General features: G+C 40.9%; 2 protein-coding genes across 2 annotated transcripts; one reads left to right on the top strand and one right to left on the bottom strand.

The window, feature by feature from the left end:
* Positions 1 to 1,740: 1,740 nt before the first annotated feature.
* Positions 1,741 to 9,251, top strand: LOC149288947 (SKA complex subunit 3-like). The gene is made up of 9 exons (XM_089491199.1): positions 1,741 to 1,843; positions 3,396 to 3,460; positions 4,143 to 4,308; positions 4,588 to 4,990; positions 5,278 to 5,366; positions 6,360 to 6,489; positions 6,953 to 7,041; positions 7,573 to 7,757; positions 9,108 to 9,251. Exons 1-9 carry the CDS (start codon positions 1,741 to 1,743, stop codon positions 9,249 to 9,251), a joined length of 1,374 nt encoding a protein of 457 aa, XP_089347325.1.
* A 5,347-nt stretch (positions 9,252 to 14,598) lies between these two features.
* LOC149288946 (histone deacetylase complex subunit SAP18-like) lies at positions 14,599 to 17,992 on the bottom strand. The gene is made up of 4 exons (XM_089491258.1): positions 17,915 to 17,992; positions 16,153 to 16,262; positions 15,354 to 15,476; positions 14,599 to 14,755 (listed from the first exon to the last, which is right to left on the bottom strand). Exons 1-4 carry the CDS (start codon positions 17,984 to 17,986, stop codon positions 14,599 to 14,601), a joined length of 462 nt encoding a protein of 153 aa, XP_089347384.1. The 5' UTR covers positions 17,987 to 17,992.
* Between the last annotated feature and the right edge of the window lie 3,666 nt (positions 17,993 to 21,658).

The following is a 21,658-nucleotide window of genomic DNA, read 5'->3' as shown; positions in this document are numbered from 1 at the left end:
AAGCTATGATGGCGCATTGTGGCGGTCGGTGTTTAAAAGGTGTGCAGCTCCTTCTAATGCAGTCTTTCAAGTCTCCATATGGGCCTCTCCTGTAACTGGCCCGTTAAGCAGCTGGACACTGGGGCGAGGGGGCAATCAGCCCCTGGTTTGGCTGTTGTGAAGCGGGCTGGCAGAGATAAGCGTTCTAAACAATCGTATCACAAATGTAGGTGAAAGAATTGAGTAACACCTAACACTTTACTGAATGATATAGAGATGGGCATGCTGGTCATTGCTTCGGTACAAGCCAAGTTCACTCGAAATGAAAAGCTCTCGTGTGCTGCGAAGGAATCGTGCAAAACAGAAAAATGCAAAGCTCCAGATCTCACTCAGCCGTGCGATGAGCCAGGCCTGGGCTTAAGCCCCTTCGCCCATCTCTGCGATCGGATGAATTCTAATATGAGATTTTTGGTACGTAGGGATCTTTATAGTTGTGTCGGATAACCCCTTTAATTAGTTTGAGTATTTTATGAATTAGCTGACCCTCTTTAGATTTGAACCCATTAAGTGCCAGGGCTATTGTACACCTACAGGACCAGAGCAATTTTTATTATTTTCCCCTCAAATGTCCTCTTTTTCCATGAAAAGAGGTTATAAAGGGTTGTAAAATATTCTTAAGGGTAGTATAATTATCTTATTAAGTGCCAGAAAATTATGCAGCACTGTACAATTGAAATGGGGCTGTTAACACACATAACAAATGTGCATTAATATTAATAAGACACATGTATCAAATGCAGAAAACACATGTCATTTTGGGACAATGTCCAGAAGTGCCGTCACTACCTATATTTAGCCACAAGATGGCAGCAGCTTTGTGAAGGTTTTTGTTCACTGTTCACAAAGGGTAAACTTAATAAAGTTTTTCCGTGAAAGCACAAAAAAAATTCGATTTGTTGGCGGCAGCTGCTGTTGACAGCGCGAGAGAGGTTTCTGAGGTGGGTGTTTTGGGTTGAAATGTGTGTTGTTTGCGACTAAACACGGGTCATTCTTGGGGATATTGGTAATTGTTCTGAATTTTCTTCCGTTAACTGTCAGTCCGTATCCCAGAGTTTGCTTGGGGTGTTGGCACAGCACTGAGTGCACCGTCTTTCAGGTAGTGGCAGCGCGTGCATGAGCAGAGACGTCATTAAATACTGCCTGCATACCGTCAGGGCCCCTCATTATACAGGGTTTACCAAACTGTCAAAAAACATTAAATCATTTGTTTCGTGCAATGCCCGTCACCTGCTACTCGTTTTTCCCACTAGGGGCAGTGTTGCAACATGAGTGTCTTCCTTGTTATATTTCTTTTCGTCTATTTTTATTAAGGGACTTTTGTGAAAAACTACAATCCATGCATTTCCCTACTTCTCTTCACCAACCATCACGATCTGCATCTTATTACAGTAAGAATATGAAAGAAAAAAAATCATTATTGCCTAGGTTGCCATATTGGCAATGCTTTCCTAGGCACATCTAATATTTACATGTTGCTGACGAGCACAAATATTATTCTTCGTGACTAACTAAATGATTCATTTCATGATTATAGGCAAGGCCGCACTGCAAAATAGAATGGAACTTTAAGAAGTAAAAGTAGCAGATAATTAGTTTATGTAATTAGACATGTGAGTTACTCCATTCCTTAGTTCCTGTTCAGTTTCTTAGTATTGTCATTAAATGTACGGATCGTAAATGGGCTTTGTTTTCTAGGTGATCATGGCGCTCGCTGGAAGTTTCTTTAATAGATTGAGATCCCTGGCAGTTACTTTGGAGAGGGAGACAGAGCAATTGGAGAATGTGTTCAGCCAAGATGAGAGTGGCAAGTATCAAATGAAAAGAGTTTGTATCTGCCAACACATGCTGAGCTCTGGGAGCTTATTTGAAAAAAATGTTAAGTGCTGAATTAAAATGCACAAGTCATCCATTGTTTATGTATAATTTGTGTAAGTAATGATATCTAAACTGTTGTAGCTCTTTCCATAGATGAGCTCATTTGCTGTTAAGTGGGCTATTGCAGCACCAGCAACACTCTCGGGGCACTAAGATATTAGTGAACATGTAATCAACTTATCAGCTTGGTTATATGGTAGTGTTTTTCACTTTCAGTCTCCTTAGTCTCTTGTGCCTTTGTTTCAGCACCCGGGACATCTCCCTGACGCTACATGGGAGATCAGACTGTCTGTCGACAGCCGGATCTCTTTCCTGTTGTTAGAAGGCAGCATTTATGGCTTCCTGTCAACTGATTGTGATCACCAGTACATTATAGTTCAAGGAATGCCTGATCACTTGATCAGGCATTCCCTTCCGATAGGTCAATCATTGCTCCACCTGCTGGCTGATTGCAAAATATTTTCTCCCCTTACAAAAAAAATAATAAAAAAAGATTTTAAAAAAATTGAAATATAAATAAAATGTAAGAATAAAATGATTGGGAGCCCAGTGATGTCACCATGACATATTATATATTACACCATGACATCACTGGCATTAAAAATGTATGAGATATCCCAAAAAGGATTGCATGCTATACTGCACTGGGAATGGTGCAAAATCAAAACAAATTTAAAATAAAGAATATAAAGAAATACTTTTTATATAAAAAGCGCCCCTTATTAAAAAAAATTTTAAAAAATCACTACCCAAAACCTCTAGCCTTAAAATGTAATATGGGGTAATATGTAATGCATGATTGTGGACCTTTGGAACATAAAAAAAAACATGTATGTGGGTTATAACTAATCAGGAGATGTTGCTGAACATAAATTGGGTTATTGTTCAGCATTTACAGTATAGGGAAAAAAAAAAGATTGCAAAAATCATTGCTTTTTACATTTCTATTTTAACTTCACTAATTATTATGTTTTATGTATTTCTGAGTTTAAAAGTACCTGTCCTGAAAAAATGATGTATAATTTGTGTGGGTTCATCAAATATGGAAAAGAGAAATCATGATTTGACAAATATATAGTAAAAATGACAAAAAAAATATTTTGGTCCTGAAAACCCTTAGGGCTCAGGGGGGTTAAGTAATTCTACCCTTGCCTCTTGTACTTTTAATAATCTATTTACCAACATGCTCTTAATCTTCCTGATTGGTTGCAATTAGTCTTTACTTTGTTGGGTGTGAGAAACACAGTTGCCCTAAATGTTTTACTACTTATCTTTTTTTTTTTAATCTCGCAACTCACGATATAGTGTTAAATGCTTTATGAATAGCGTTACTGCTGTTAACATGTTTAAATCTTGGACCCTTTGTGGAAAAGTGCGATGTATATTAAGATGCTCGTTGTAACTTTTACATTTTTTTTAATGTATTTAGTTAGGTGCTATACATTCACAACGCATGGTAATTCTTACTGCTTTTCCCCCAGATTATGCGGATGAATCTCCAATGCGAGTCTTGCACGATTTGCGTTCAGAAATAAAAGTGTGGAAGGTGAGGTAGTACGCATATGCAATGTTTACCTTGGTATATGTAGGCAGTTTTATTGTGAGTCACTTTACATGAGAATAGCAGATCAGAGACACTACTCGGCACATCTAGTCTGAGCATTTTATTTTCCTGATGTAAAAACTTCAAACCTTATTTGGTCCTGGGTCATGCGTTATTTTCAGGATAGCCTTATGTATATTTTAATAATTTCCAAGATTGCCATGAGACCAACTATAATGCTTTACCATACACTGGTACACATTTCCCAGCATGGCCTCTTATTAAACAAAGCAAGAATTCAGCATATACCCAGTGAATACCATTCAAAACAAAATATCTATGGAATAAATTCAGCTATATTGCTTAGCTGCCACTATGTCAAAGTACCACACGTTTAGGTTGCGCTCCACAATTTTTGTATACTTTCTCGTATCAGCCTAACTTTGTCTTAATTGGTTCTGTAAATTCTGTTTATGTATGTGTCCTCTTAAAACCCGGCATGTGTTCCTAAGGACCTACCTCTTACACCATCTAATCAAAGCTTTATCATAAAACAAGTTACCCACTTTTTTATTTAATTTTTAATTAATGCCTTTTGACTTGAGGGGAAATCTACAGACACCATAAATCTAAATTTATAGTGCGTTCAAAATTGTTTACCAACCAATAATACTTTGTTTCACAGGATGACATTCAGACCACAATTGATAAGAAACATTTGAAAGACCAAGAACTTATGGCTTTTATACGATTCTGCAAAGTACTACAACAGAGAACAGCTTCAGATATTCAGCAGATCAAGAATATATTTCAGCAGTACGGCTATACTCCTCTCTCCAGTGGAGATTCAGGTAATTCTCATGTTGCCAGCAAGAGATATAAAACATGCTCTATGACAAATATTTGAGGCCACCTTCAATTATTAAGTTTGGGTTTTTTATATATATATATATATATCATTAAATTGAATTTATTTTTCCTGAATATATTTACCCTTTTCACTTGGGACCCTCTGTATATGTAGTTTGGGGGGGGGGTTCTTTTTCCCCCCTCTCCTGTGTCATTTTTCACTTTTTTCCTCTGCTCAAACTTTTTAGGAGCCATCTTGACTTTATTTGTCTTTTGTCTAGAGGGTGAAGTGTCAAAAGGAAATCTAAAGTCCGAGAATGAAGAACAGAGCTCCCAGGAGTCTGTGGATCTGCCTCCTCCGCCAGCACTTGAAAAGCAGTCATGTTCTAGAGATTTACTGCGCGTTCCCCAACTTTCGGACTTTGGTCTTTCTCACTATCAACTTCCACCAGTATGGTTCCCACAAAGTACTCAGTTCAACCCAAAGAAGTCAGCTGAGGAAGAAAAGAAACCTTTGTTCCGGGAAATTGCCCCAGTTAATGCGCCAAAGACTCCGAAGTGTGCCCTTAGGATGGAAGATGACTTTTCACAAATTGTTAATTTCGGCATATGTGATGCCAGCACAAATCTAAATGATGATTACACAATGGCGCTGATCAGCAAGAAAGTACAGAAAAGGGAAAGGTAACTATAGTATATGCGGTGTACATAAAGCAAATAGAAATGCTGATTAATGGATGGAAGTCCAGTGAGTGTTATGATGTTACTGTAAATAGTGTTAGAGTGAGTGTTACTATAAAGCATACACCTGTTTCTGTATTTTGGACACATCTAAAATAACTTGATACATTTGGGTGTAAATTACATGCATCATAAAAGCAGAAAGTACAGTTTTCTGCCAGCAAAGAATTGCGTTAGAAGTTAAACAATAAAACAAAACAACATGTACTTATGCCATTCCTTCCCTTCAGAGTGCCTGAAGAAGATGCTCCGGACTCTTGTTCTTCAGGAAATCTGAAAACTCTTCTGGCAACTCCTTCCCACTTGTCTCATCGGACCAGTAAATATATAATTACATTCATGTTTCTAGTGTTGCTTTGTATAGTAAATGGAGGTGTTTTTTGTTTTTTTTCTTCTCCTATGTAAATTGGCAAAGGGAAAGAAAAGCACTATCTTTGTCATATTGATTTTAGTGCATCCCAAAAAAAAATGACGATTGTATTTAATACTTCTATATAAGAAAAAAATGTGTAAGGTAGAACAGTCACCCATTTGCTAACCCCTGGGGCTGCGTGTACCCACAATATCTTGTGATGCATGAGATTTCTGTACTCACAAATAATTTACCAGATGCAAAACAACGTGGGATCTGCTGTGTACTCACTATAAACAGCATTTGTCAGGAGACCATACTTGTTACTGTAGATCAAAACAGATGTTAAATACCCACATTAGTTCACTACATAAAAAAACACTTGTCTCCGTGGACCTCTCCCTTTTGCTCTGGCCACTGGTGGCAACTGTTGTGGATTTGGTGTTGGTGCCAGTGCTGACAGTTTGCTCCTCAGGGGTGCTACCAACTTACCCCTTCTCCCTTATAACACAACAAGCCCCTTGCAGTGCACTCATCTCCACACTCTCAAAATGATCCAACACTTTACTATGGTGGTGTAGACCAAGTGAGGTTGTAGTGTGTTTTTCATAACAGCGTGAGTGGTGCTAGTTGAATGGAAGTAGCACCACATCTAACAGACAAATTATCAGATGATGATCTGTTGATTTTTATATGTTTTATGTGAACATAGAACCCATAGGTTAAGATTCTGTAGAATACACTGTGTGTGACGTGTTACTAGCAAATGTACTGGTAAAAAGTCCTCTCACTGTAGCTCTTTTTGTTGCTTTGCAACTTGGGTACAGAAATAGCAATTACCAGAGCAGGCATCCACTTACACCAGTAAAATTGCATTTGATCCAGGGATGGATTTGTAAAAGGCACCAAACTGTGAAAGTAACACAATAATATATTAAATGTATTGTTTGTTTGTTTTAGATTTTGACAGTGTGGACTCCCCAGTGCCACCAGTGTTCTTCACACCAGGTTTGAAAGTGCACCAAAAAGATACCTACAAAAACATGTCTAGGGTTGATGCAAACCCCCTTCAGAATGAAAATGTTGGCGAGTAAGTTTCAAATAAGTTACATTTATACAAATCAGTATGAACACTTGTAAACATCTGATATAGTATACAATAAGGAACATTAAACATTCTTGATAGGCATCTGGTTTTACTGAATATAACACAAGACCAAAGACTGATTAAGGTCGGAGTCTTTACAGCCAGACAAAAGTCTATTTTTTTATGTGCTGTCAAATTGTTCTATTTTTCAAATTGTGTTTGAACAGGCTTCCAAACCAGTGTTTCAGGGGCACAATATGTATATACTGTTTCGACTTTTTATACTTAGAATTGAGTTGCTATTTATGTTATACAGGTTCATGTAGATCATAAAAATTACCGGTATTATATACACATACGCAACATGGTAAGTGTAACCAAAATCAGCATATTACAAGGTTTTTTTCACTGCTTATTTTAAGCTCCTCTGTGTTTTGTTTTTTTTGTTAAAATTTTGATATTTCAGAGCTTCTGAAGAGGACGCCATGAAAGCATCAGTGTCGGGAGACCTGAAAAGCATCCTGTTTACACCTGGATGTCGAGCTCCCAAAAGCAGTAAGTTGCAAAGTAATTAGGTAGTTTATATTAATGTCAATGCTTTCAAGCGCCATTACTGTGACCTGTCATCCAAACGTGAATTCGCTACAAGAAAGTATGACTTGAAGTATGTAGCTTGTTAGTAAATGTACCAGCACATGCATTTAAAATTAGTTGTGATGTAAACATTTGGCTGCACAGCATTCTGGGACTATGCGGAGAGGATTGTAAGGCTGCTTGATTGCATAACAGCGGCATACTGTATACAAACACGCAGATTGAGCTAGCAAAATCACTAGCAAATGTGGCTATATAAGCAGTTATACTAATACGAAGTTCAGAATTCAGTCCTTTTTTTCTACAGAAAGCTTTTAGCTTAAGTAAAGTAATCTGCGCAGTTCAATGACCCCTTATGTTTTTGCCGCATGAAAGCGTGAGATGTTTTGATTAGTTTATATTAAGAGTAGCATGATTATGGTTTGTTTATGGTGTTTTGCTCTGATATGTAGAAGAGGTGCGTAATGGAAGCGTTTCCTTTTTCTGTTTTAGATGCTGTCAACCAAAGCTCTCCAGTCGCACCAACGTTTTGCACACCAGGATTAAAAGTCCATAAGAAGGAAGTCACTTCTGGGTTTATGGAGACTGCGGTGGCTTTAGAACCAACAATGGTTAATAACACTACCACTCCACCATTACCAGCATTTGAGGCAAACTGGCTGAAGAGTGATACAGTGGTAAGTGCTTTTCCAGACACATGGTGGAGGAGAAAAAGTTGAGCCATGCAGCTAAATTATCAATAATTTGTCAATTACGCTCATGGGTATATTTGGTTAGTAGCAAGGAAGGTTTTAAGGAGGGAGAGAAATGCATGTGATGTGAGCTGTGACGTGTAGTAATCTTCCAATATTAAAATGCACGTAACAGCATATATAGTGTAATACTGCTTATATATGGAAGGACCCCTTTTCCCACTTAGATATTGCACTCACACATGTAGGTCTTTTTACCAAATATATAACATGGCCAGCAGACTCAAACAAGGCATTTCCATTAATAAATGATACATTATAAAGAGTTTCATAAACAAGTGTCCTTTAATGTAAATCCGAAGTCTTCAATCGTGCTGTAAACGGTAAAAAAGAGATTAAGGTAAGTGTGTTGCATCATTTAATGTGTGAGAAAACTTGGTGGAGAAATGCCACCGATTTAACTGGACATTGTACAGCGCCAGCAAAGTGGTTCCTCCAGCAGAATCCCACTGGGGACAGGCCTTTATAATGTTTACAAGCTGAAACACAACTCTCCTTTTAGTGAATGAACCCATTGTGTGTTGGACCAATTCATATTAATGTGGTTATGGTCTATATTTGATATTTATCAAACTCTTTCGGCAGAACCAACCACTGGACATTACAGAACTTGTTCCGAGACCGGAATTCTCCCACCAGCTGTACTTGCAAGATGCTGCTCCTATGGTCTTAAATTCTGATAAATATTATGAAAACCAAACTAAAATAGCTTCTCCACCCAAGATGAGGAATCACCCCTTAGACACTCCTCCGAGACCAGACATTACCTGCACTCTGACAGAAGATCTCTTCAAGGTATTATGTTCCACAGTTCAGTACTAGTTCAGGCTGTATGACAGTGATCCCATAAACGTGATTCTTATTTCTATTTTTCTCACTTATGATTTTTAAGTGAGAAAGGGACAAAGCACTGAATGACCAAAAGATATATACAAATACATGACCCCCCGTTAACAGCAGCCTTCAGGGCATACTATAGTGGCTGCCATAGTAACCCTAGAAATATTAAGCAATATAAGAACAAATATATAAAAGTAATACAAGAACAATTATTCTATAGTGTTCCAGCCGTCGAGAACATAAATGTATAATGCAAATTGTCTATAATATCAAAACAAGTGTACCGTGTGTAAAATAATGACATGCAGGCAGTTTTTCACGCTCTGCTGCTAAGTGTTTGTTAGGTGATGCGCAATCTCTGTAAAAACACTAAATATCATTCTCATGAAAATATTTGCATCGTTGTTGACGTTAACATCTGTGTCTCCCGTACAGTATAACATAAAGCCGTCCTCCCCTCCCAGGATTTCTGGGTATGAGAATCTCGTCTGGACTCCCACACGCCCTGAAATGACGTCCCGTGTAACAGACGACGTTTCGCAGGTTCCTGCTCGTTCTGCTTTTCACACAATTGTTTAGCAGCAGGTGCTTCTATTGAAGTGCGAGTGACGGGTTGAGGGGTTTGTGGAACAGGGTGTCGCACAAAGCGCTGACCTACCAGATACTCTTTGTTTTAGAGTTTATAGCTAGTAAAAGGATCAGAGGTATCTTTTGTTTTGTTTTGTATAAGGAGTCTTTTTTTTGGCCGTCCTTGGTTTTGTGTGCTGTAGAGTGTTTCTAGGAGGCTCATTAATATGCAACGCATGACTAAACAGGGAATCTCCAGTAGCACTAATCAGCAAATTAGATTTTCCTCTCAGGTGAGCAGAATGTACCGTAAAAAAGAAAAAATATTCCCAGTTTATCCTTACAAAGCCCTGTATCGTTAGCAGACCGTATCTTTAAGAGTCACATTTCACCAGTGCCTCTGTAGTGGATCTGTCACTCCCAATTCTTAGTTTTTACAGTATATTTAAACTTATATAAAGGTTCTTTTTGATTAAAATGGCAGGGAATATGCATTAGAAATCCACCATATGCACAGAAGATGTAATCTCCCCACTGTTGTGCTCCATTGATGGAACCTGATGTCTGTCAAGCGAGAAGAAAGACATCAGTACAAGGAATTATTAGTTATACTGGTTTAGCATCAGATCGCCACTTTACTTGGATAAAATATTTTAGGGCTACTTTAGCGTGCAATCTACAGTCTGCCGGTAAATGGCCGTGCATTTTGTCAGTAAGAAGTTTGGTAACCCTGCCCATCATGTTAAAAGATTTCTATAAAAATATGATCTGCACAGAAGAGAACGCGGTTGCATTTTTACGTGAATACAATCTTCTGGATGCGCCACAAAACGCAGAGCCTGGTCCTTGATGTGAAAGTGATATGCAAGAAAAAAAGAAAAAAAAAAAAAAGAGGTGGGGAATACAGACATGTACTTCGATGCAGCCGTAAAGGGTGCTGAACTTCACGTTCTGTTCCAAAAGGAAACACGTGTTTCCATTATACGGATACAAACAACAAATTACACTGCAAGTTTTTTCGAAGTTTAAGAACTCCTTTTTTTGTAATGGAAATACCCACAACAGTGACTCTTACAGTAAAGTCTAGTAGTGGAACTGGCTGGTTTAATACATGCCGACAGGTGCGGAGCCATTGTTTCTTATCGTGCACACGGTAAGATGGTTGGCACAGATGTTAACCCCCATTGAAATTGATGGGGCAAGATGGAAATATAATCGTGGAAGAATGCTGAATGGCGATAACCTTCCTCTTTCTGAACACATGCTGCACATTTAAAAAAACCGGAACCATGGGCGTAGAATTGATGGGCTTGGGTTTTCTGTCTTAAGCAAGGCTGGTATTTTTATGTATAACGGCGTGATCTATACCAATCAGCGTTGGATCAGCGTAAATGCGAAAAAGGTTCAGTGATTCATCCCAATTTATGGCCGGCTTATGGAAATCTAAATGCCATCGGTTACAGCTGTTTAATGGTGAACCATCAAGAAAATCATGCGGGTCCAGTGACAGCAGCAAACATGCAAGCGATTGTCATGGCTGGATGCCGAAATACACCTTTTGGAGAAAATGAGAGGCGTTCACAATGAGCTTTTTCGCTCCCCTTGATCGCATTTGCTGGACAGCGCTAAGAATGGAAGCAGAAGATTTGTTTTTGGCATTTCTGAAGGACATACGGCGTGTATACTGTTAAAAGGACTGAAAAGTAATTGTGTTATATTTGTATGATATAACATCAACTAGAAATGATAAAATATAAAGCAACATTGTTCATTGTTTTTTTTCTCTCTCTCTCTCTCTCATAACGTTTAGGGGGACGGCGCGCTAAAGTAGCACCAATATTTCTTAACCTTTTAAACCACAGATCTCCAAAACATCACGCACCTAGTTATGGGTAGTTTTAATAACTTACTGATGGTAAAAACTATCACAGCAGGCAATGTGCATAAATTGCAAATGAAAGGTTTGTTACTTTTGCTTCTAGATTCTGTCCCAGTACTACAACAATAGGATGAACACCTGTGACATGGCGATCGAGAACAAACCAGGCATCGCAGCCCCAAAAACCAACATGCAAAGTAAAGATAAAGAAAACAGGTGAGTGCAGGCTGCATACTCAGGCAGTGTCTGTTAAAATTAAAGGTCCCCTTCTCACAAAATATACATCAACACATTCAATAATCTTCAAGTCAGGAAGATGTTTACTAGCGAAAAGCTCCATATATTTACAATTTAACTTGAAACGTAACACTACGGTATATTCACGTTGATTTAATGCTTTGGTATTTATGCTCTCACCGCCTTCCTCTTAGAATTGCCTCTTCATAATATATAATGTGGTGAGTCGATACTTTATATTGCTACCTTGGAACAGCTCTAACTTTAGGTGCATTTTACATTTCTACGCATGGCACAGTGGTTACATTAGCATTTTTACATTTTTTTGTCTACTTTTGTGTCATGTGACACAAAAGCAGACACTATGGTTGTTGCCACAGAAGCTTAAAATGTTTCTGAGCTATTCTCTACTATGTTTCTACAGAGTGAACTGTATTTTAATCCCCTAAAGCTAGAACTCTTCATGCATTTTCATTCTTATACATCAGAATGTTACATTTTTAGGTGTTTGCTCATCAGAAATGCTTTCTGAACGGTATTATTAACAAGCCGGGTCATAGGTTATGACAAATGTTAACCAAGTAAAATGTTATTTTGCAGATTGTGATGAAGATTGTGTTTGGCCTCTCATGAACAAAACACCAAGAACCAAATACATAATCCTCTGTCATAATCACTGCTGGGGTAGTTATTTACACAATAACCGCAACACATATGTATGGGGGTGGGGTTAACTATGTAAAATGTCATTTTGTATAATATGTATTTAACCTGTAATACAGTATTGGCAGTATTATCATCCCTGGATGGTGTATTAATTGTATTGTAATGATTTGTATTTCTCCGCACAGTCTTAGCTTATTGTTCTGAGTGTTTTATAGAGAATTGTTGTACCAGGGACCTATTTAGCCCGTGGGGGAGATCTACCATATGCCTTCATATTTTTGTTTAATTAAATCTGTCGCCTCCTGGCTTATCTGTAATGAGCACTTCTGATGGCATTTTCTATGAAGCATATATTTATGGGTATGATGGTGAAACGGTCATGTTGGGGCTGGAGTGGACCACCTTACTGTGACAAGCTGTTTTTACAGAGTTCAGCTGTGGGTAGCAGATAAAGAGACATTCTACCTTGATCCTTTAAATATTTATAGGGGAAAATATATTTTTACATATATTGATGTGCTTCACTAGAGTAACCTTTACCTAGAAGTCACAATACAGGAGGGGGAGGGGGGGGGAAAGAGTACCATTATGATTGAGAAAATCTCTCTGATTCAACTCTTACCCACATACGGCAGCCGGGGGCCTCTTTTCCACAACTGCTGGGCTCCCAAAAAAACATTTAACCCCTTAAGGACAATGGGCGGTCCCTAAACCCATTGAAAACAATGCATTTTGAGTCCCATACATGTACAGGCTTTGTCATTAAGGGGAGAAACTATTTCTCACTCTCCTCCAAATCTTGTTGTGCTGATCACACAGCATTGCAATAATCGCAGCCAGCAGGGTCCAGAGAGACTGAGCGGCAGTGAATCAGGTATTCTTTGAATGGCCATGTCCCGGCGCTCGCCATTACACATAATCAGGCGGCAGGAAGCCAGTGATGCCGGCGGCTGCCCACCGCAGAGAAACCAGGCTGTCGTTACACAAAGCACATGTATGTCCTACAGAGACTGAAAGGGTTAAAGCAACCATTAACCCATTTGCAGAGCACAGTGTTGTATCAATCCCAAGACACTTTTCTTAATAGCTGTGTTAAAGTGATTGTAAAGCGGAGAGGAATACAAGCCTTAAACACTCACAAAATTAAAGCCGTATCCAAGCGAGGAGATTCCCAAATTACAAAATGTTAATACATTCAGAGTAGGTTTCATTGTACGAGGCTACGCATCCCCTCCATATTATTCACACAAATTATTAATATTTATATTATAGTCACAAGATAAAGCTCTCCTTGACCGTTAAAAGTACGTATATGTGCGGTTACCTTAAATATCGGGAACAAAATAGCACATAACGAAACCAAATCTGACAGCAGCTAACAGCCATTCTCATCTGCATGATCTCTTCAGTTCCGCCGCGCTTTAGGTGCTTACCGTGTATTCCGGAAAAGCACAGCCTTTTTATTTTGCCTTTGCAAAAGATCAGCACTGAAAAGCAGCCCCGTACCTGAACGAAATACCCATCACGGAAGGAGAGATCCGCGTCTCAGTAACGGCCCACGCGATGACAGACACGGAGGAGGTATCTTTGACGTCATGACGCACGGAGGAGGGATTACCACCGAAGGAGGAAGGACCAAAAGATGGCGCCAACCATGAATAAAAGGACCAACGAAGGAAAGAAAAAACATTACTCCTGAGGAAGCCCAGCAGGCGAAACGCGTAGGGAGGGCTTTTTACATTTCCAGTATCTTTATTATTACAATAAGACTGGTTTTTATCTATTTTTTATATATATATTTTTAAGGAATTTGGACTATACGGACGGATTTTTTTATATTTATTTATTAAGGCAATATTTATTTATAATCATGTACCTATAGTTTACCTGGAATATATATAGGGCTCTGCCCTCAAATAAATTTTCTTTTTATTAACCATCCGGTTGGACACTAATTCATAGTGGTTCCTAATATTGATAACAATTGGGGAATATCCACTAAGACCATCACGAGACTGCGCATAAACACGAAAGAGGAACGGATCGGGAGATACTTTGGAACATTACACGCTGAACACTTTCTACATAAGAGTAAGTGCATCCATCACCTCACGGTGTTCTCTTCCTAAACGATACCATCCCATGTTTTTTTGGTTTTGTGTTTTGTCTACATGTTCAAGTGGACACACGGACCTAGAGAGAACTCCACTTTGAAACACCACGTACACTTTGTGAGTGCATAAAGTATACCCATCAGTCAATATTATTGTTGATACCTCTACACTATTATTCTCTCTTTTTATTTATTTTATTTTATCGGTTAACACGAGCGCACCTGGTTGGATTGTTTTGCAAACACCCCAATGGCCTGCACTAAAAGCCAATCTACCACTTACAACTGCATGAACTATATGAAACAAATATGCGTAGATCAAGAAATGTTAATAAAACTTTATGGCTGTTTAAAATGCACAGATTATATGAACTTTAGTCAAAACAAATTTGGTTTCTACATCTGCAAGTGTTAAAGGATAAAAAAAAAAAAAAGTTCGTAAAAAAACCCCCACATGTATGTTGTCAGTATGGCCTCATACGCCCTGATGGGGGCGGAGCTCGGTTAGGTGGTGTTATTGCTATATCCAGATAATCTCCAATCTGGAACCTCTGCGACTGTAAAGTCATAGAATCATCCGATCCCTTCCTCCCTGAAATAGTACTGCCGATCTCCTTCACCCTGCAAAGAAATCAGCATGAGAATCAGTCTCTGATTTACACACAGAGTAATGTTTAATGTTAATTTAGCAAACGCGTAATTAATATATATATATATATATATATATATATATATATATATATATATATATATATATATATCTATCTCTGCCGATGTAGGAATTGGGGTTTTAAAATAAAAAAATTATTTTTGTGTGTGTGTCACGTAAGCACAAAGCAGTTGTCCTGCAAATGGTCTGCACACATACTGTCTGGGGGAAGACATCAAGCACATTGGTGTTTTAAAGAGCAATTCTGGTGCAAAGCAGTAAAAGTTGTACAATTACCATACTAACCTATCAATCCCTTCATTTTTACTACTTAGCTGAACGGGTGGGAAAGGGACAAATGCATTAAAGTACATCTGATGCCTGGAGTGGCTCTGTAAGACACGTCACCCACTTAATTATACTAGCAAAGCGCATATGAATGAAGCCAGCATATTACGGCACTGTACATACATTTCCCCTTTATACAGCTTTTAACAAATTATCTGCATTTTCTGATACCTCTAGCCACAATTACCTGCGCTGGATAGTATTTATTGGACTTTAACCTACCTGTATCCTGGTCGTTTTGGGTCTGGATAGACAATAGCAAAATTGAAATGAGTGCCTTTTTTACGAGCTTCGGGGTAAACTTCTTTAACTAGGCTGGTGAGCTCCTTCAAAGTTGCATCCATCCTAATAGACCAAAAACAAACATCACAACCATGCAAAGAAAGTTTCACCCCAAAAGTGAGTGAGTGTTCTGGACCGAAACCAAAAATTAGGGATGCACTTGGCCGAAATCGAAAAGGACTACCCCCCTACCTTAAAAAAAAATATTTTCTACACTGCTTTGTTGTTGACCCCTCCCTTTTGTGTTTTTGCCCCCAGCTTGCTCCTCAGGTATTGATTTATGTACTGACCCCAGATAGCTGCCCCTCTTGTGTATTGATGCTGCCAGCACAGATAAAATGCTGCCCTGCAGAATGGGTCTGCACTTCACTTACAGCCTACCTGTGCTGTGCTATGCCCCCACCCCCCTACACATCCATGCTATCACACACACACACATTCATTTACTCATTCACAAACACTCACTTGCATTTCTCATTCATTCCCTCAATCACGCATAATCGTGATTAAAGGAACGGAGTAGGGTCATGTGACGTAAATTCACGCAACTCCATCGGGTTCCTGCTTCCCCTGGGTGGATCAAGATACATTGCTTGCACAGTGCGTGCGAGCAACACACAGGTAAGCAGCAGGGTTGCTGACAAGGTTGCTGAGGGCGTTTTACGTTACGGCCACTGATATTTCAGTGCACCCCTACCACGCGGTGCACAGAACGCATAGCGGAGACGGTCAAACTTACCAGGTGTAGATCTGCAGCTCACTAGAAGGAACATTTCCTCTGGAAAATTCATCCATCCGGTGATGTCTCCCATTGTTTGTCGTAAACACCCTCAACAGAAGAGGACAGGTCTAGAAAATTAAAGCACAATCAGTAGTATCTTCCCGATATGATCTCCATATAGCGAGTCCATTTATCAGTTAAAATAGAAATTTAGTCTAAAACAGAACCGTACATTTCAAACTGATGATGCCTCGAGTAACACTTCAGCCATTACAGCAACCACTAAGATTCCAATTACCATACTATCTACATAATGCACAAGCGGCAACAATCCCCCGGGGGTCCGCAAACACTGCGGCAAAAGCCAAGGTAAAATTACCCCCCACCCGGCTAATGTTGATACTGAGCAGGGCAAAGCTGTGCCAGATTGCTAAGACTAGATTGCTCTAGACATGTGGCCCCTAGTGTTTAAATAAGAGCCACATTTAAGTCAGAGGTGAGATCCTTTCATGTTCCCTACTGTGCTAAGCATGGGCGTAGGAACCGGGGGGGACAGATCCCCCCCCAGTAACTCATGCGGGGGGACACCGATAATTAAGAAATCCCCCCCAGGGCCGTAGGAACCCCCCAATAGAAACGCCGCAAATGCGGCCCGCGAGTCCTCGAGGTGCGGCCCGCGTAAGATCGGCAGCCAGGGCAACCGATCTTACGCGGTCCGCACCTCGAGCCCTGCTACTTACCTGTGGGAGGGTCTTCTGTACTGCACAGAGGAACCGGAACCCAGCAGAGTTCACGTGACATTACATCACATCCTGCTTCCTCTGTGCAGTACCAGATCACACTCCTATCATGTCAAGTCATATTGCTATTTTTTTGTCCAATTGTGGTGTGTTACCTACTTTTATTAAAAATGTGAGTTTTTATTATTATTTTTAAAGGTGGGGGGTCATTTTCGGTTTTGGCTAAGTGAACCGTGAATGTTTTGGTCCAGAATTTTCATTTTGGTGCATCCCTAGAATAAATAGAACTATTTCATTTTTAAATTATCCTGAGTCCTGAATTTGTAGTCACAAAACTTTCTAGGTCCAGAAATCAGTGAAAGGAAAAGTAAAGGTTTTGTGTCATTTACTTTATTTTAATCTGCATATTTTATTAAAGGCCATATTTTCTCACAGTGAAAAATGAGTGCGGCCCGCGCACGTATACAATTCTGATGAAGTGGCCCACTGCAGAAAAAACTTGGACACCCCTGGGGTAGACAGTGATGGGGGGGGGGTAGGGAGAGGGTAGCTAGTGAGAAGGGGGGGTAGGGAGAGGGTAGCTAGTGAGAAGGGGGGGTAGGGAGAGGGTAGCTAGTGTGAGAAGGGAGGGGGGTAGCTAGTGTGAGAAGGGAGGGGGGTAGATAGTGTGAGAAAGTGAGGATCTGATGGGGGAAAATGCTGTCCCCCCAGATTTTTAGGGGTTCCTACGCCCATGGTGCTAAGGTTGTGGTGACTGAATTTACAAGCAAAACCGTAACATTAACGATCGATCACATGTTCCCCCTTCCCACAAAAAAAAAAAAAAAAAACGAATTAAAAATTGCCGCTTATCCGTAGGCGCCATTGTTGCAGGACCGCGAACATCCCTCAGCTACACGCGCCGTAACTATGTAGATACGCTCCACGCCTGGCTCCTATAGATGTATATATCCTACCGAGCTTCCAACCGACCGAGTAGCACACGGCAACGTAGTCTGGAAAAAGCCCAGAGAAGAGCTGCTGTCCCCCGCTCCTCTTACCTTCTCGCGGTCAATAGGTTTCTCGGGCTCCTTCTTGATCTCCTCCTGGGTCACCCTGGATTCTACAGCCATTTTCTCCAGTTTGCCTAGAATCAAAAAACCTCGCGTCTAGCTAGCACAAAACCGACCACCGGCGCTTTACATCTACGTCATTCCGCTCAGCCGAATGGGCGTTGCCTTATAGGTGTTTGGAACTCTAACGTCTTAGCAAACATTTAGTGTGGGAGCGTAGTAGCCATTTTGTTGGAGCCAAGTTCCGTATCCTATAATAAACATTGGTCTCCTGCAAAATGGCTGCGTCCCTTTTTGGTAACACATTGGAGAGTTTTAAACGTGCAGTCTCTTGTATTTATTACTTGTATGTCTTCTGGCGCTAATGGGTATCTGTGAATGAATATCTGTTAATGAGTATATGAATGCGTGGATGAATGTTTGTGAATGAGTAAATTAATTCATATGTGTATGATAGCATGCATGTTTAAGGGGGTGCATGGCACAGGGAGGCTGTTTGAGACTAGGATTGCAAGTCCTATGCTTCCAATCTGAGTTGGGTGGACATGATACTAAAGGGGGCAATATGCAAGGATATGAGGGCATTAATTGAAGGAGATATCACATAAATACTAAAGGGGGGCTGGGTGGTGGGATAAATATACAATATGGGGGCTAGCTGGGGGCAATGCCCAAGGGTGATAACATCGGCCATGTTTTCCAGGACACTTTTACATATTGCTGACCAGCCCAGATAAAATGCTACCCTGCAGTATGGGGGATGTATAGACCCATGGAAGGGAACCAACTAGTCAGATATTCATCCCCCATACTGCAGGGCAGCATGGGCGTAGGAACCCCTAAAAATCTGGGGGGGGGACAGCATTTTCCCCATCAGATCCCCACTTTCTCACGCTATCTACCCCCTCTCCCCCCCTCTCGCACTTTCTTACTATCTACCCCCCCTCCCTACCCTCCCTTCTCACACTAGCTACCCTCTCCCTACCCCCCCTTCTCACTAGCTACTCTCTCCCTACCCTCCCTTCTCACTAGCTACCCTCTCCCTATCGCCCCCTTCTCACTAGCTACCCTCTCCCTACCACCCCCTTCACACTAGCTACCCTCTCCCTACCCCCCTTCTCACTAGCTACCCTCTCCCTACCCCCCTTTCTCACTAGCTACCCTCTCCCTACCCCCCCTTATCACTGTCTACCCCAGGGTTGTCCAAGTTTTTTCTGCAGTGGGCCACTTCATCAGAATTGTATACGTGCACGGGCCGCACTCATTTTTCACTGTGAGAAAATATGGCCTTTAATAAAATATGCAGATTAAAATAAAGTAAATGACACAAAATGTTTACTTTTCCTCTCACTGATTTCTGGGCCTAGAAAGTTTTGTGACTACAAATTCAGGACTCAGGATAATTAAAAATGAAATAGTTCTATTTATTCTAGGGATGCACCAAAATGAAAATTCTGGACCAAAACATTCACGGTTCACTTAGCCAAAACTGAAAATGACCCCCCACCTTTAAAAATAATAATAAAAACTCACATTTTTAATAAAAGTAGGTAACACACCACAATTGGACAAAAAAATTAGCAATATGACTTGACATGATAGGAGTGTGATTGCTAACAGCAATCACACTCCTATCATGCCAAGTCAGCCAGTACATGCTGGTACACGGTGGCTGTAAGTGATGTGCAGACCCCATACTGCTGGCAGCATCAATACACAAGGGGGGCAGCTAGCTAGGTTTCAGCATCTACTGGCTGACTTGGCATGATAGGAGTGTGTTTGCTAACAGCAATCACAGTCCCATCATGCCTAGGTTCCAGCACTTAGACATCCAACCAGTAAATGCTGTAACCTAGGCATGATGGGACTGTGATTGCTGTTAGCAATCACACTTCTATCATCCCAAGTCAGCCAGTACATGCTGGTACACGGTGGCTGTAAGTGATGTAACATAGTAACATAGTAACATAGTTCATAAGGTTGAAAAAAGACCAAAGTCCATCAAGTTCAACCTATATACATATTGTGTCCCTACTGTGTTGATCCAGAGGAAGGCAAAAAACCCTTATGAAGCAGATGCCAATTGCCCCATACCAGGGGGAAAATTCCTTCCCGACTCCAAATATGGCAATCAGAATAAATCCCTGGATCAACGTTCTGTCCCTATTAATCTAATATCCATAACTTGTAATATTATTGCTTTCAAGAAACACGTCCAGGCTCCTTTTGAACTCTTTTATTGAGTTTACCATCACCACTTCCTCTGGCAGAGAGTTCCATAATCTCACCGCTCTTACTGTAAAGAACCCCCGTCTGTGCTGGTGTAGAAACCTTCTTTCCTCCAGCCGTAGAGGATGTCCCCTTGTTATAGATACAGTCCTGGGTATAAATAGGTCCTGGGAGTGATCTCTGTACTGTCCCCTTATATATTTATACATAGTTATTAAGTCCCCCCTAAGCCGTCTTTTTTCCAAACTAAATAACCCCAATTCTGATAATCTTTCTGGGTACTGTAGTCCTCCCATTCCCCTTATTACTCTGGTTGCCCGTCTTTGAACCCTCTCCAGCTCCACTATATCTTTCTTGTACACTGGTGCCCAGTACTGTACACAGTATTCCATGTGTGGTCTGACTAGTGACTTGTACAGGGGTAGAATTATTTCCTTGTCGTGGGCATCTATGCCCCTTTTGATGCACCCCATGATTTTATTTGCCTTAGCAGCAGCTGCCTGACACTGGTCGCTACAGGTAAATTTACTGTTAACTAAAACTCCTAAGTCCTTTTCCATGTCAGTCGTCCCCAGTGTTTTCCCATTTAATACATATTCCCAGCCTGGATTTTTCTTCCCCATGTGCATAACCTTACATTTATCTGTGTTGAACCTCATCTGCCACATCCCAGCCCAAGCCTCCAACCTATGCAGATCCATTTGTAATCGTGCGCTGTCCTCTATTGTGTTAACCACGTTACAGACCCCATGAACCATGTGCAGACCCCATACTGCTGACAGCATCAATACACAAGGGGGGCAGCTAGCTAGGTTTCAGCATGTAATGGCTGACTTGGCATGATAGGAGTGTGATTGCTAACATCAATCACAGTCCCATTATGCCTAGGTTCCAGCACTTACACATCCATGCTATCACACACACACACTCATTCATTCATATACTCATTCATTCACAGATTCATTCCCTCAATCACGCATACTCATTCAAACACCCTCCCCACCCCCTTACCTGCACTGCAGCTCCTCGATGCCGCTCACAGGCTTCAGCAGAGGGCGCGGCCTCCCTCTGCGTTCTCTGGTACTGCACAGAGGAAGCAGGATGTGATGTAATGTCACGTGAACTCTGCTGGGTTCCGGTTCCTCTGTGCAGTACAGAAGACCCTCCCACAGGTAAGTAGCAGGGCTCGAGGTGCGGACCGCGTAAGATCGGTTGCCCTGGCTGCCGATCTTACGCGGGCCGCACCTCGAGGTCTCGCGGGCCGCATTTGCGGCGTTTCTATTGGGGGGGTTCCTACGGCCCTGGGGGGGATTTCTTAACTATCGGTCCCCCCTGCATGAGTTACTGGGGGGGATCTGTCCCCCCCGGTTCCTACGCCCATGCAGGGCAGTATTTTATCTGGGCCGGCAGCATCAATACACAAGGGGCCATTATATAAACAATGTATTTACAGGTAGGTGCCTGGAGCTGCAGCTCCATCAGCCCCTACGTCAATCCGGCCCT

The sequence above is a fragment of the Sceloporus occidentalis genome, unplaced genomic scaffold, assembly GCF_023333645.1.
Source record: "Sceloporus occidentalis isolate IW3139 unplaced genomic scaffold, rSceOcc1.0.p SCAF_49, whole genome shotgun sequence".
Classification (NCBI taxonomy): Eukaryota; Metazoa; Chordata; class Lepidosauria; order Squamata; family Phrynosomatidae; genus Sceloporus; species Sceloporus occidentalis.
This window is presented reverse-complemented; position numbering and strand designations above follow the sequence as displayed.